A 15090-nucleotide genomic window follows, 5' to 3' on the forward strand; every position below is an offset into this window, starting at 1 on the left:
CCGCCATGGTTTTTGTGGCATTGCGAACGCCACGAAAACCATGGCAGTAGGAAGGGTCAAAACGCTGCCGGCGATACAATAGCGGCCGCCGGGCTGGAGATTGTTATCTCCGGCCCGGCAGCTCCTGCCACCATGGTGGTTGGAATGGTATATTGGCGGGTTGGCTGCAGCCAACCCGCCAATGTCTTAATGTGGTGGTATGTACCGCCAGCCTGTTGGTGGTACTACTGCCACATTATCACCGACCGCCGGGGTCATAATGATCCCCATAATGTCAACGGGTTGGGATTTAAGGTGCTGATTTAAGAAAAATGGTGCTGCACCCAGTGCAAAGCCACTTTCCTTTCGCCCCTTAGCGTTCCCCTACCACCACCATGTGTGCGCCATATTTTAAGTACGCCGCACCATGGCGTAGATTGGGGCAATAGCATCAGAATTTGAGATGCTATTGATGTACTCTGCAGGAGTAGCGCCAACATTTTGGCGCTACTCCTGCAGAGTACATAGGGGCCCAATGTATTCAATGGCATGCTCCCTTTTAACGCCTGCTCTGGGCATTAAAAGTGCAGAAAAAATGGCGCTATGACATCTCTTAGATTTCCTTGCACCATTTTTTGGGGCCCCCTAATGGGGGAACACCCTCCCTTGCATACATGATGCCTGGTGCAGGCATAATCTAGGGCAAGGTTTTATAAACTGGTGCAATGCATGCATTGGGCTACTTTGTAAATATGGCACTTGTAAAAAGTCTCTTAGCGCCGCCATAGCGTAAAAAAAATTACGCAATGGTGACACTAGGGCCTCTTAAATCAGGCTCTAAGTGAGATGTGTTGTGAAGGTCAAAAATCAAGCACATTTCGATGATTTTATAAAGTCTTGTGGACAGTATAGTTTTAAACTTATTCATTTAGGGCCCAATTCACAAAGGCATCTCTATAGGCTGCATCGTGATATTGTTCCGTATCTGCACACATTGGGCATGCACAATTTTTTAACGACATTTTATGCTGTTTCCATGAGCTATAGACAGCACAATTCAGAAATAACTGTTCCCAGTTTGAGCTGTCTGCAGTTTGTATGTTTTTCACTACATTATGTGATTTATAGTGCAGAAAGGTGTGGAAAAATGAACACAGCCCCCTTCTGCCCCAGTGACGGGTGCAGAAGGGGGCGCCCTAGAAGTGCAACAGCACAAAGGGTACACGCAAAAGAGAAATGAGAGGAAAGGATGCTGAGACTAGGGGTGAAAGTCAAACACTGGGAGGGTACAGTGGGAATCATAGGAACATGGAACCAGGCAGATACAAAAGACCCCAGGCTTTCCCTTTCTCTACCTCTGATATATTAAAAAAACACATCAAGCAGTATGTACGAAGCAAAGCAAACATCAATTCTATCATGAACTCATAGAATGTTGTGTTATAGCACTTGGCACGTGACTTGAGGGGTCACTTGGAGGTCAGCAGACAGTGAACAACTGATTTTGTAGACCCAAGATTAGTAATTAGCCAGAATACCTACGCTAGTGCCTGGTGTTCAGAAGTTGATACGCTGTACAGAGGCGTTTTAAATGCACTCAGAAGTGTAACACAGGTCAAACCCCTCTCCGTCCCCCACGAACCCCCCTCTCTTCCCCCTGCGCCCTTTCGTCCACATGTTTCGTGTGTTCTCAGCCTTTCTCATCATGGAGGGCTCCACGCCGCCCCCTCATAACTAAGTGTGGCGTCCTTCTGTGTTTTTCCAAATTAAAGCAAATTGTAAACAAATTTGAAACTTGATATTGTTGTCGAGCGGTCTCCCCAAACAAAAAGACTCCCCGGTGCCTCTGTCACTAATGCACTCACAACATCAAACAGAGGTGAGAGGGGGAGACAAGGCACAAGGTACACGGGAAGGGAGTTATCAGTGGAGAGGAAGAGACATTCTGAGAGGAAAAGGGAGAAAAAGGAGAAAGTAGGGAGAGGGAAAGAGAGAATAGGGGCCAATGAAGGAGAACGGTTGGAAGAAACAGGAGGGAGACGGCTGTGGGAGGTAAAGAAAGAGACAGAAAGAAATGGGGAGAAACGGGAAGAGGGAGAAAAGTGAGACAGGAACAGAAAGGGACAGAGACAGCACACAATAGAAAATGAGAGACCGAAAAACAAATGGAAATAGATGGATGAGAGCAGCAAAGAGCAGAGCTCCGCATCCACCACGGTGCTCGGAAAGGAGGTTTTAGGGCCAGGCTTCTCGCCCAACCCCTGATGGGCAGTCTGGTCCACCCGCCATCTCCCCCCCTGCAACGGCTGCATTTATTTTACGCTGCAGACAGGCGGCCCAGTGGCCCATCAGGATATGCAAATTACACCCCAGCACCATTTGTATCACTGTCTCGTGGAGATGCACAGCCCAACTGCCAGTCTGACCCAGACAAGGAATCCACAAACAGGCAGAGTCACAGAATGGTTTAAGCAAGAAAATGCCCACTTTCTAAAAGTGGCATTTTCAAACTAACAATCTAAAAACTACCTTCCCTAAAAGATGTATTTTTAAATTGTGAGTTCAGAGACCCCCAAACTCCAAATTTCTATCTGCTCTCAAAGGGAAACTGAACTTTAAGGATATTTAAAGGCAGCCGCCATGTTAAACTATGCGAGAGATAGGCCTTGCAACAGTGAAAAACTAATTTGGCTGTATTTCACTGTTAAGAAATGTAAAAAACACACAAGTACATGTCATACCTTTAAGATACATTGCACCCTGCCCATCGGGCTACCTACGGCCTACCTTAGGGGTGCCTTACATGTTTAAAAAAGGAAGGTTTAGGCTTGGCATGGGAGTGCACTTGCCAAGTCTAATTGGCAGTTTAAAAGCTGCACACACAGGCACTGCAGTGGCAGGTCGGAGCCATGTTTACAGGGCTACTCATGTGGGTGGTACAATCAGTGCTACCAGCCCACTAGTAGCATTTGATTTACAGGCCCTAGGCACCTCTAGTGTACTTTACTAGGGACTTACTAGTAATCAAATATGCCAATTATGTAAAAGCAAATTACACATACAATTTCTCATAAAGAGCACTTGCACTTTAGCACTGGTCAGCAGTGGTAAAGTGCCCAGAGTAACAAAAACAGCAAAAAAGTCCAGCACACAGCAACAACCTAGGAAGTAGAGTCAACAAGGCAGGGGAGACGACACCAAGGATGCCAGGTCTAACAACTGGCAAGTTTGTTTTTCAGGGTCAGCGCGCAAGTGCTCTGGCCTATTGTAATCTCTCTGTAGGCTTTTAACCACACCCACTCTTGCCATTCATTCTTTGGTGTGCTTGTTTTAAATGTTTCATTTTTATTGGTGCATTTTGTGAAATGTACCTGCTTTGTGTGCTGAGTTTCCTCCCAGGCGATTTCACTCATGAGAACATTTTTGTTGGCCATCACACTACTTCCTCCTCCGGTTTTGGTTTGCCTTTCATCCAAGGGATCCTTTCTAGACATTCACACAGGGAGCCAATACCTCTTGTGCTCATGGTGTCCTTGGTGCGTTGAGTTGACTTGCTTATGTCAACTATTTTACTTTTCATTTTCAATTTATGTAGCAAGAAAAGTTCAATTAGGAATTTACAACGCTAATAGTTCTAACTTGAGCAAAAGCAAAACACATTGCATTGCAAATGCTTGTTTTATTTGCCCTCACATACACTCCGTTCATCTTCACAATATTTCTTTACTCTTTCAGGTTTTTTAGGGTTGAGTGCTCAAGTGCTCTGGCTAGTTGTGATCCCTCTGTGTGCTTTTAACTACGCCCATTCTTGCTATTCACTCTTTGGCTTGCTCGTTTTTAATGCGTCATTTTTTTTGGTGCATTTTGTGAAATGTCTCTCCTTTGTGTGCTGAGTTCTCTCCCAGGCAATTTCACTAAGAAAACATTTTTGTTGGCCAGCAGGGAGCCAATAACTCTTGCGCTCATGCTCACGGCAGCCTCGGCGTTTTGAATTGACATGCTTATGTCAACTGTTTCACTTTTCATTTTCAGTTTATGTAGCAAGAAAAGTCCAGTTAGGAATTTACAACGCTAATAACTCTAACTCGAGTAAACGCAAGACCCATTGCACTGCAAATGCTTGTTTTATTTGCCCTCATATACACTCCGTTCATCTTCACAACATCTCTTTACTGTTTCACGTTTTCAAACATTAGCTATGGAGGCAGGTTTTTTTTTTCATTTCCTACAACCAAATCCTAGCAAACGCTCGCTTTCACCTTGGGAACTGAAATAAACAGGTATTTTAACCCGTCCACCGTATTACAAGTTACATTATTTCCTATGGAACTTGTAAAACAACGTGTGGGATATCCGTCACGTTTGTGATGGAGTAATCCCTTCCGCCAAGGCCACATCCAGACCCATAGTGTTTTAGTTATATTGTGTTTTTAGTTAGCACCAAGAAGCTCCACGTCCGCGCTCATACAAATAAAATATCACACCTGCCCTACCGTGAGCATGACAGAAGCAGCACTGTCCTGTGTCTGCCCCCACAGCTGAGGAATAAGTTGTGCACACAAAGATGGTGTCTAAGTACATATGCAGCTGCTCGACCTTATTCTTTTTATGGTGGGCCCTTGCTTTAAAAGGATTCCTCTTGAAGGCTCTTCCTTCACCATGGCTGCTGCAATTTATGGAATCAGTTTCCCCTCTATTTAAGGTCTATCCTAGCTCAGGATCTTTTTAAAAAATAATTGAAAGCCTGCCTGTTTGGAATTTAGTATGTGGTTGGGCTGTTTTTGCTCGGATTTCTGTATGTACCTAGCACCGGGACACTCTTCTGAGTAGCTGTGCGCTTTTTAAGTATTACTCATTCATTCATTTCACACCTTGCATTGCAGGAGCGATGTCAATGAAGCGCCGACAGGCCCCCCACACATGGCAACAAAAACGTTCCCATATATGCAACATTATAAACTGTTACCCGAACGACAATCGCAAAGAACACAGCACCCTCTTGTCTACTAAAATGTTCTATGCGAATCTAAACTCAGTGTTAATGTGATATGCTGAGGTGGACTGGGAACACGATAAGGTTGATTCAAGTGAGTCTGAAAGATGCATATAAATGATAACAAGAATAATTGATGCTTATGCCAGCTGGTGATTTACGAACATGTGGCTGGTTCCCAGTCGTCGCCTATTAACCTGTGTGCACACTATGCATTCTGTAATTTCGTAATGTACATGTATAAACTCAAACCCAGGCGTGCCTGGAGTACACCTCAATCAGGCTCAGACTCGTGTGTGTGAGTGTGTGTTTTTTTAACATACAATTGACCCCTTTTCCATTAACGAAAATATTTTTTACATTAAATGTTTCTCCTTCCTATACAAATAACTGGTGGAGAAAAGAAAACAGTGGCGTGCTTACTCACACTTTCGGCAACACGTGAGCCTAGTCCATTCAAATGTGTGTTGAATGCCCATGTAAGAATTTGACATGCAGGTACACATGTTTTTGAAAATGATACCGCTCTATGGGGGTACAATTCATTGGATCAGCATTTTTCGAACTACTGCTCTGATACTCGCGTGGGCATTCCATTAAGTCTAAATCTAATGTAACTCCACACCTAAATGGGAATGACTATTGGGCAAGGAACTGAAGTGTGGCTTTTTTAATAACCAATGTTATTTCTTTTGGAAGTAAAACAAGACAGTGAAGACATAGCAGTTCAAGCAGTAAAAACAGATAAATACAGTTGACAACAACCCCCCTTTTCCCCACAAAAACAAAAAAGTTCCACTCAGAGAGGCAACCCATGATAAGCCTGCCATTTCCCCCAGATATTCCGTACTTCCAAGGGCAACCACATGCTTCTTATATCAGCTTCTCTAGTTGAGAGCACCAGTCAACCCCAGCTCGCCATTTAGACATCGATGGTGCCACAGGGTTTCTTCATAATTGTGCGATGTCTCTTTTGGCCAGTAAGCATGCAACCACAAAAAATGTTAGATCTGCACTTGGCCCCCAGACTCCTCCAGAAGACCCAGCATCCCCACCTTAACAGTCAACTCAATCAGACACCACAGAACCCTGAACTCTCCCGCTCCACCGCCTCCCAGGAGGGACGGTGCGTTCCCAGGCTACATGTTGAAGGTGCACTTCCAGATGACCACATCTCAGACAGCCAGGAGGCGTCTACAGACATGTGCGTTTTAGGAGCAATGGGGATAACTATGTCATATAGAAGTAATTGATCTGTACCATCCAGAAATAGACAGTTTTCTAGGTGCAAGGCACGCTTCCCTTCAGTCGTCTTCATCCAGTTCTCCCACCCAAGCCGTCCACCTGTCTCGCACCCTGGCAAGGCCGTCAGGGGCATTGGTAAAGAACAATTGATAACTCTGAGTAATGGCTCCTGTCCCTAGATGACTCATAAAAAGTTTAGCCTCAAGAAGGCTATGATCCGGAAGGGGCAAGGCAGGCAGCAGGTGGGTCTGTAGGGTGTGGCACAGCTGGAGGACGCGAAAGAACTTGGTATTGGCCAGGGCATATTGGTCCTTCAGCTGCAGGAAAGACATCGAGTGGTCACCCTCATACACGTCCCCCAGGTAGGTAATCCTAATATTGTCCCATTGCCTACAGCCCCCCGGTGGAGACACCTGGCTCAACCACGTGCCCTGCCATAAGCTTAGTAAGGCGCCGATCCCACCCCTTCAAGCATAGGGCCTCCCTCGAACACCGCACTGCCACCCGCATGCAATCAGGGGTGGTCCGCAGGATTGGACTACCATGTAGCAGACCCAATAGGCCATTGAATACCAGGTGGTAAAGTGCCAGTCGATAAGCCGGGTCGTCCCACCCACCAGTGAACCATTCGTTGACCGGTACTAACTGGGCAGCCAGATAATATATTTAGATGTCTGGTCTCCCCATTCCACTATTGTAGGGAGATTTCCTTGTGGAGCAAAAAGCCACTCTAAGCCCCCCCCCCCCCACCCAAATAAAGGAGGTGAGTTTGGATGTGAGGGACCGGAACCAGGTACGAGGCACTGAATATGGAAAGTTTTTCAGGACATACAAATAGCGAGGGAGACAAATCATTTTGAAGAGGGCATTGCGGCCTAATGGGTTCAGTGGCAGGTGATGCAAGCGGGTCAGGTACCCAACCAGGGCCTGGGATAGGGGATGAAAATTTAGTTGCCAAGCCAGATCTTGGAACAGGGAGAGGTGAATTCCCAAGTATTTAAATGTATTTCACCTCACAGGGATATCCAGAAACCAGATACTGCCCCCTGCATCCTCTCGCATCTCCACTAGTATTGACTTCCAGGGATTTAGCCGCAGATTCGAGGCCTCACCATATAGTGTCAAAAGCTTGGGACAACTTGTTCCGGCGTTCTTGGGCTCTCCCAGGAATACCAGGATTTCATCAGTATATAAGGACAGATGATCTTCCTGGCTGATCTCCCATCTCCAGCCATTGATAAGCGGTTCACAACATAAAAGGCAGGCCAACGGTTTGATGGTCTGGACGAACAGCAGAGGAGAGAGGGAGCAAACCTGACATGTTGTCCCACGTTGAATCCAAAAGGGATCTGTCATAATGCTATTGACCCACACCTGCGTCGACTGGTTATGGTAAAGAAGGTGGACCATTTTCCGAAATGTCGGGCTGAAGTCCATTCGCACCAGGACATCTTCTAGGAAGTTCTAGACCAGGGTATCAAAACCCTTGTGGAAGTCTACTAAAAGGAGTGCCAACCCGTCCTCCAGTCCCTTCTTCTTTGAAAGCTCCCCCTGGACCTGTCGTATGCAATGACGTGTGCTCCTGCCCGGCATAAACCCGCACTGATCGGGGTGGATCACAAAGGGCAATGTACGGGCCAATCGGGTCAACAGAATCTTCACATATATTTTTAAATCTGCTCTGATCAGTGCAATGGGGCGATAAGATGAACATTGGTCCCGAGACAGGTCACCCTTGGGTATGACCACGACCGTGGCGCAGTCAAGGCCCGGGGCGAAGGAACTACATTGAAGCACCTCTTTATAATCGTTCTATATGGGGCACCAGGTGTGAGTGGAACATCTTATAGTATTCAATGGAATACCCATCGGGTCCAGAGGTTTTCCCAGACCGAAGGTCTAATATGGCGTCCTCCAGCTCCTCCTCTGTAAGAGGTAGATCTAGTTCTTTAGCCAAAGAGAATGGAATGGAAGGCAGTAGACTATCCCCCAGTATGGGGTTTTCTTGTTCCTCCTGGGTTTGGGAGACCTGTGCATAAAGATTTTTGTAATAGGAGGCAAAAATGTGGGTGATCGCCTGCAGCTCCTCCTGCCCGGTCTTTGATGAGCAGTACAACCCATGCCCAGACGTTGCGGTTGAACAAGCAATATAGCAGCTTCCCAGACTTGTCCCCTAGCTCAGACACCTTCTGTGTTGTGGCCTGCCACCACTGTCTAGTCTAGCCTTCGCAAGGGACATATGCCGAAACTCCGCGCATAAGAGTGCCAGTTGTCTCACCAGCTCTCCCCCGTCTGACCGCACAACCCAATTCTCCTGGTCCACTATCCTGCTCTCTAACACATTTATCCATTGGGCTTGACGAGCTTCTCACCATCTGAAATATCTTTAATGATTCCCCTCAGGGAGAGTTTGCCGACGTCAGTGTCCCAAAGTTTTCCCTGAAATAAATTCTTAGTTCTTGGTCTATGAAGTCAACACACTCAGGGTCTTTCAAGTACCATGCACTAAAGTGCCACATTGGGCACTGAGTTTATGAGAGGGTGCCCCAACTCATCACGATGGGAGCATGGTCAGAGATACCGTGGGTGAGAATCTGGACTGAAGTCAAGGACAGTAGGTCTATTGCTGGGAGCCATAACAGTTCTATCTGTGCCTCTCTATGATGGGCCGCAGATTGGTGGGTGAATGCTTTCGGTTGTGGGTGCCAAGAACTCTACACGTCGCATAGGCCCAGGGAGTCCACCCATGTCAACAAGCATGTTGATCCAGACCACCGGCCAGGGCGAGGGTCAGTGGAGGTGTCTCGGATAGGGCCTGGGACCACATTGAAGTCACTCCCTGTACTCATAGTACCTTGTGGGAGGGTCAACAGTAAAGTCTGCAGCCCTGCCAGAGTGGGCCGTAGCAGCTACAGAGGAACATAACAAGGTTGATCTGCATGCTGGCCAGACGGCCTTCTATGCCAATGTTTCTACCCTGGGGGTCAGCTTGAATCTTGGCCACCAACATGGGCAAAGATTTGTGGAGCATGAGGGCTACCCCCCCCCCCCCTCAAGCCTCTGGAGAATCCAGCATGGTACACTTGTCATAGCCAAAACGACCTAGAAAAGCACACTTGGTACCCATCAGGTGGGTCTCCTGGAGGAGAACAACACCAGGGCAATACCTTTTGATATATCATAGGATGGCTGAGAGAGGCCAGATTTATCACAACATAGCAAGAGAACTTGTTGCTCTGCATGAAAGAGGGAGAGCAAGAATAACCATTATTACCGAAATATGGGCATTCTTGTTCTCTGCCCGAGCCAGTGCCCAATCTGGGGCCTAGCGCCAACACATGCACCCTTGTGCATGGTGCACGGGTGCTTGCATTGCAGGTAGGATTGTTTTTGTGCAGGAAGAGTCACCTTCCTGCACAAAAACAGCCCCTAGAGGTTTTTCCTCTTTGTAAGTGTGCTGCATAATTCAGCACAGTTAGAAAGAGGAAATAACCAAGGGCAATCAAGATATTCCTCCTCATTGCACTTCCCCTGGGAAAGCGTGGCATTTTGATGCATTGCCAGGTTTACCAGTTTAGGTAAATCTTGGAAGTTGGCAAAATTCATAGTTGGATGCATGAGAAAACCCAGGGCAGAGTAACAAAAGGCAGCAACTTGCGCTGCTTTGTATCACTGCAGATTTACCAAGCTCCACAGGTGCAGGCAAGGTGGCCTTGCGTTCCTTGGTAAATCTGACTTAAGCACTTGTTGCCCTTGCAACACAATGTGTGGCACAAGGGCAACGCAATACATTGATAACTCTTGACCCTGAGTTTTTATCCCCACTTTGACTGGGCATCATGCAGTTCTGGTCCAGCCACCTCAATTCCATGCACCTAAAATAGTACATTTGCAAGAAACGTGGAGCAATGGTAAGCATGTGTAATGGAAAGGTGTAAATACCCACATATACAGCACTCTGTGCTAGGCCTCTTAGCACTCTGTAAATGCTAATGCATACAGCAGCGTACACCGATACACACAGCCAACACATCTGCTCTCGTCAAGCATGTAAATCGCACATGCTTCCATGTCTCATTTCTGGAGGTTTAAATGGCACAACTGGAAGCACTTTGTGAACCAGGCCATTTGATGTTCCTATCCTCCCAGCCTCCAATGGGCTCGGGTTCTCGCTTCTGCCCCGTTAAAGTGCATCATTTCTGAGTCACATATCCTATATAATTGTGCGGGGAGATATTGGCTGCAGGATCATGAATACGCTGATGTAATACATATCTGTACCTTCTAATTTCTGGAAACAAAGTGTTCAATTGTATCACCAAATTCCTAACAGTGGACACAGGTTGGAAGGAATAGAGATGAGTGAAAATGCATTAAGTTATTGTTGGTTCAAAGAAGAATATCTTAATGTAGCACTTTACAGCACACTCGTTTTTACTGTGACCTTGTTCCAATTGTTCTGAATTTACAGATCTTGGAAGATGGATGGCACAGCTGGCTATACCACACATACATTTTGTGTCCTGTAAAATAACAATAGATGTCAGCAGCGAGTATATAACCCACTGCGCCACTGCTTCGGGTCACGCAGTAGTAACTGAAGTCACTGCTGGGCTCTGCAGGTGTTACAAAAATGAAGCCAATGACCTTAAAGAAAGGGAATACCACTGGGTGCTATTTTGCTGTAAAAGAACAGGGCAGATGGAAGATACTGTAATTGGAGACAGAAGGATGCTTCTATTTTTTCTTCGATGAGTAAAGCCCATTGTAAAACTTCCCCCATCTCCCCCTCCCAGCTGTTGTCTTCTTTAGACCGAAAAATATATCTCTCTCAGGGCCCCTCCCTGAATCCTGAGGGTGGCTCGTGTCCTGTCTGACTCACTGTCTATCATTCAGAATAATTATTTCCGTACCCCTACATTCGGTACCTTGTTATTCTAACATCCCCTTTCAGGAGGCACATCGTTTTCTTCCTTAGGTCATGTGTTAGGTTATTGCCTTTTATGCATCGGTCTGCTTTTTTCAGTGATGTTCATCACAAGACCCCAAAATATATGAATTCGATTATTTAATAGATTTTACGTTATATGAAAGCTATAATGCCTTTTGTCGGATCAATCAACTAATATACATCACATATTTTACCAATTTATTAATTTTCGAGACCAAACGTGACCCTTCATAAGAGAGTCCGAGACACAATGAATTATGCACACTTGACTGTCCCTTGTACACGAGATATCACTAATTGTTTGAACTTTTTGATAATCTAGAGCCACAGAACTTCCGCCTGACACCCTCTTACTCCTATGACTCTAACAATGGTAATATATTTTTCGGAGCCCTAGGCAAATTGGTATTTTGATGTTTGGGCTCTCCCTTACTGTTAGTTGCAAGGCATTTTAAGATGATGTATTGTAATCAGATGCCCCGCCCCCTTGTTTACTTGTCCTTGTGTCGTAAGACCCCTGCCTGTGAAATAGTTAATATAGCATAACGGTTGACTGACTTACCTACAGAGTGAACTACAGGCCCTGATATACAGTATGTCATCCCTTGAGTTCGTAGCACAGGTTGGGTTTTGTGCTGATGTTTTTATGTACTGCTCAGTGGGTTATAAACACACACTATGCTCCACATTGTAATGTGGACACATCACTATTAATACAATGTTCTGCGTGTATTGGTTCTTACCATCCATATCGAGCCGCTGCATGATAATTGCCAGCTCCACCTCGCTGGGCATGTACCCCAGGGAGCGCATGGCCATGCCCAGCTCCTGCTTGGAGATGAAGCCATTGCCGTCTCGGTCCAGCACCCGGAAGGCCTCGCGGATCTCTGCAACACCAAGGATGAAAAAAGACAAATTAAAAGTGACTGTAAATTCATTTGTCAGGAAAAGCTGACATTTAACTGAATTCTTCACAATCCATTCTAAGTTGGAAACTGATAAAATATATTTTACATATTTTGATCATTTTTAATTATTAATATTAATAATATAACATTCAAGACATATAAGTTAAGATATATCTAAAGAAACAAATTGCTACAGATATATACTTATATCAAATCAAATATATCTTTATTCAGCCGATTCCGACCATAAAAGAAAACACATAATAAAAACACATTACAATAATAAAAGTTAAAATAATAAAACAATCTATGGTTTTACAATGCAGACAGATCTTTCCATGTCTTAGTAAAAGTAAAATACATGATCGATGCACCAATAGATGCTGAGGGGAACATGTATAAGAAAATCAGGGTCAGCCTGCACTATCTCAGTTTGGTCCCACAGGGGACTGGAAATAAATATTTAATTATCAGAATAAAAAAAAGCGCAATGTGCTTGAAGTCGCAAAGAGTCTCAACCGCTTACACTCCCGCGGCCATCCAGCTAGTAAGGTATCAAGATGGCCGCAAAGACGGTGCACATGATAAAAAGGTACCTTGTAACAAAAAAAAAGATAACGACCTTGTAACAAAAAAAAAGATAACGACCTTGTAACAAAAAAAGTAAGTTGAAGGCATGCTCATTGTAGTTAAAATATGAAGAGCGGTCTACGGTCTTACATTCCAAACTGCGCTTTCCCAATATTCGTAGCAGTCTGAATAAATTACATAACTGATGCAGAATAAACCACGAGGACAGCATTTGTAGGAAAATCTGACCCGGCCTCACTGTCTCAATTTGTCCGGAAAGAGGACTCGTAATAAATATCTTTTCCTCGGGGCTGTGTAAAATATTCAGAGTAAAATAAAGCGTGATGTGCTTTGAGTCGTGAAGTTATCCCAACAACATGGCGTCCCCTCTTTATACCCTGAGTTCCCAGTTGGTCAGTTACCAAGTGATGGCCCAAATGTAGCCTAAAATGGATCAAATAAAACCTTGCTCGGGAGATCATGACGTGTTTAAGGAAAGATTCTTTAACACATGGAGTCTAAATAATAACATGTGACATGACTGTCTATAATGGACTCGCTGGTCCATCGAGCTCTCTGACTATTATACTCAGATGTTCTTTGTCTTTTTTTAAATGTCTCTGGATAATTAGTAGATCTGGACTGGTAAAACATGCTACCTACCCAGTATTATAAAGAGAGCTCTTTAAAGAGTTTAGCCATAGGATTGCGAGGCCCTTGTCTGGCAACAGACAGTCCTTCACTGTTGCTCGAGCTAAACCCGCCTCTGGTTTCACAAAATGTTGCAATCCATAGGAGCAATGGCTTAATCTTTAAATCGTCTTCTACATATGGTGCTCCCACCTCACTGTGCCATATAAAAACAGAGCATGACTTTGGGACTGCCACCAACCACCTGAAAAACTGATTTTCTGTCCTCTGAATTAGGCACCTCCGACCCCTGTTCCGTAGGACAGCACTGAAATGAATTTAGACATATACAGTTTCAGCATTTAGGATAGAGGTTAGAGGTTTTTGACCCATTTAGCCTCAAATGTAAATCTGATTAGTTGCTCTACTAAATTGCTAATTTCTAACCTTAGTTGTATTGTCCCATGCAAGAAAGTTAGGGCCAGATGTAGCAAAGGGTTTTTCCCATTCTGTGTCAATGGGAAAATGTGTTCGTACATATGGCCCTTAGTAAATATGATTCCCAGATAATTCAATGAAGTAACTATACTCAGTCTGGTGCCATTAATATGGTGAACCCTCTCTCTGGAATTTTTTTGGCCACATCTCACAACATACGATTTAAACAGATTAGTTCATATTCCTAAATCTCCTATACATAGATTAAGATAATTAAATATTTTTTGCAGTCCGTTTGGGGTCCTGGTCAACACTACAGCATTATCTGCATAAAGCAATACAGTGATTGGTCTTCTGTCAACTTGGGGGAAGTCCCCTTACTGCTAGAAGAGAAAATGATCTAATTGATTTATATAGTGAGAAAACAAAAAGGGGACCTGTACACATCCTAGGGGCATACCTCAATGGATGTAAACTGATGTGGTTAATTTCCAGTTTTGACCGTAGCAGACCCTAGCTGAAACGTCCCCGTGCATTTCCCTCAGTAAGATAATCATTATCCTCTTAATTCCCATCTCTAATGTTAGTCCCCACAATTTTGATCTATCACCATTTTCGAATGTTGAACTAAGGTCCATAAATTCCAGATAGACAGGAGACTCCATTGCGTATGCTTACTAACTAACAAATAGAGATTTAGGAATTGCGCTACATTACCAAGCCCGTGTTTAAATCCGTACAGGACATCTGATAATAACCCTCTCTCCTCCATCCAAGCATCTAGCCTATTCAACAGGACTCTTCCCAAAATCTTTACAGGAGAGTCCGGAATGGAGAAAGGACAATGACAAATCGAATCGTTTCTGACTCCTTTAAAAAAAAATAGGATTATGATTGTCCTGGACCTTGAACTGGGCAGGCTATAAATAATAGCTGCCCTAAAGACATTTGTTAGTAATGGTGTCCAAAGTTGAACGTTTGCCTTAAAAATGTCAACCGGGACCCCACCAGGGCCTGCTGCATTATTATTGAGGCTCTATTTTATTGACATTCCACTTTAGAGACCTCCCATCACTCGAATCAGTGAATAGGCAGCCGTAAAATAGTTAACCAAGTTTCAGGTTGAAATTCAGGTGAGTAATCGTTGGCAAAGTGGGGAGCATTTATCACCTTCCAAAAACCCTGCTGTTCTTAGACCTCACATGCAATGAGCAGGGCCTCCCACACTTTTTCCCTGATTTCCTGATTTCTCTGCGGCCAGTGCAGCTTTATCTGCTTTCCTGCATGCCTGTATCACTAAGGGTGAGCCCGACTCTCGTTTTAAAGCCTGTAAGAGACTGCAATGTGCTTGTGCGCAGGAATGGTCAAACCATTTG

At 44.7% G+C, this 15090-nt stretch overlaps 1 protein-coding gene across 1 annotated transcript in view; it reads right to left on the bottom strand.

Annotated features, from left to right (window-relative positions):
• CALN1 (calneuron 1) overlaps positions 1–15090 on the bottom strand; it is a 1401504-nt gene that overhangs the window by 677681 nt on the left and 708733 nt on the right. Inside the window, exon 3 of the mRNA XM_069227270.1 lies at positions 11912–12055. Within this exon, the coding sequence (XP_069083371.1) occupies positions 11912–12055 (144 nt within the window). The remainder of the gene's footprint in view (positions 1–11911; positions 12056–15090) is intronic.

This window comes from Pleurodeles waltl, chromosome 3_2 (assembly GCF_031143425.1).
Source record: "Pleurodeles waltl isolate 20211129_DDA chromosome 3_2, aPleWal1.hap1.20221129, whole genome shotgun sequence".
Classification (NCBI taxonomy): Eukaryota; Metazoa; Chordata; class Amphibia; order Caudata; family Salamandridae; genus Pleurodeles; species Pleurodeles waltl.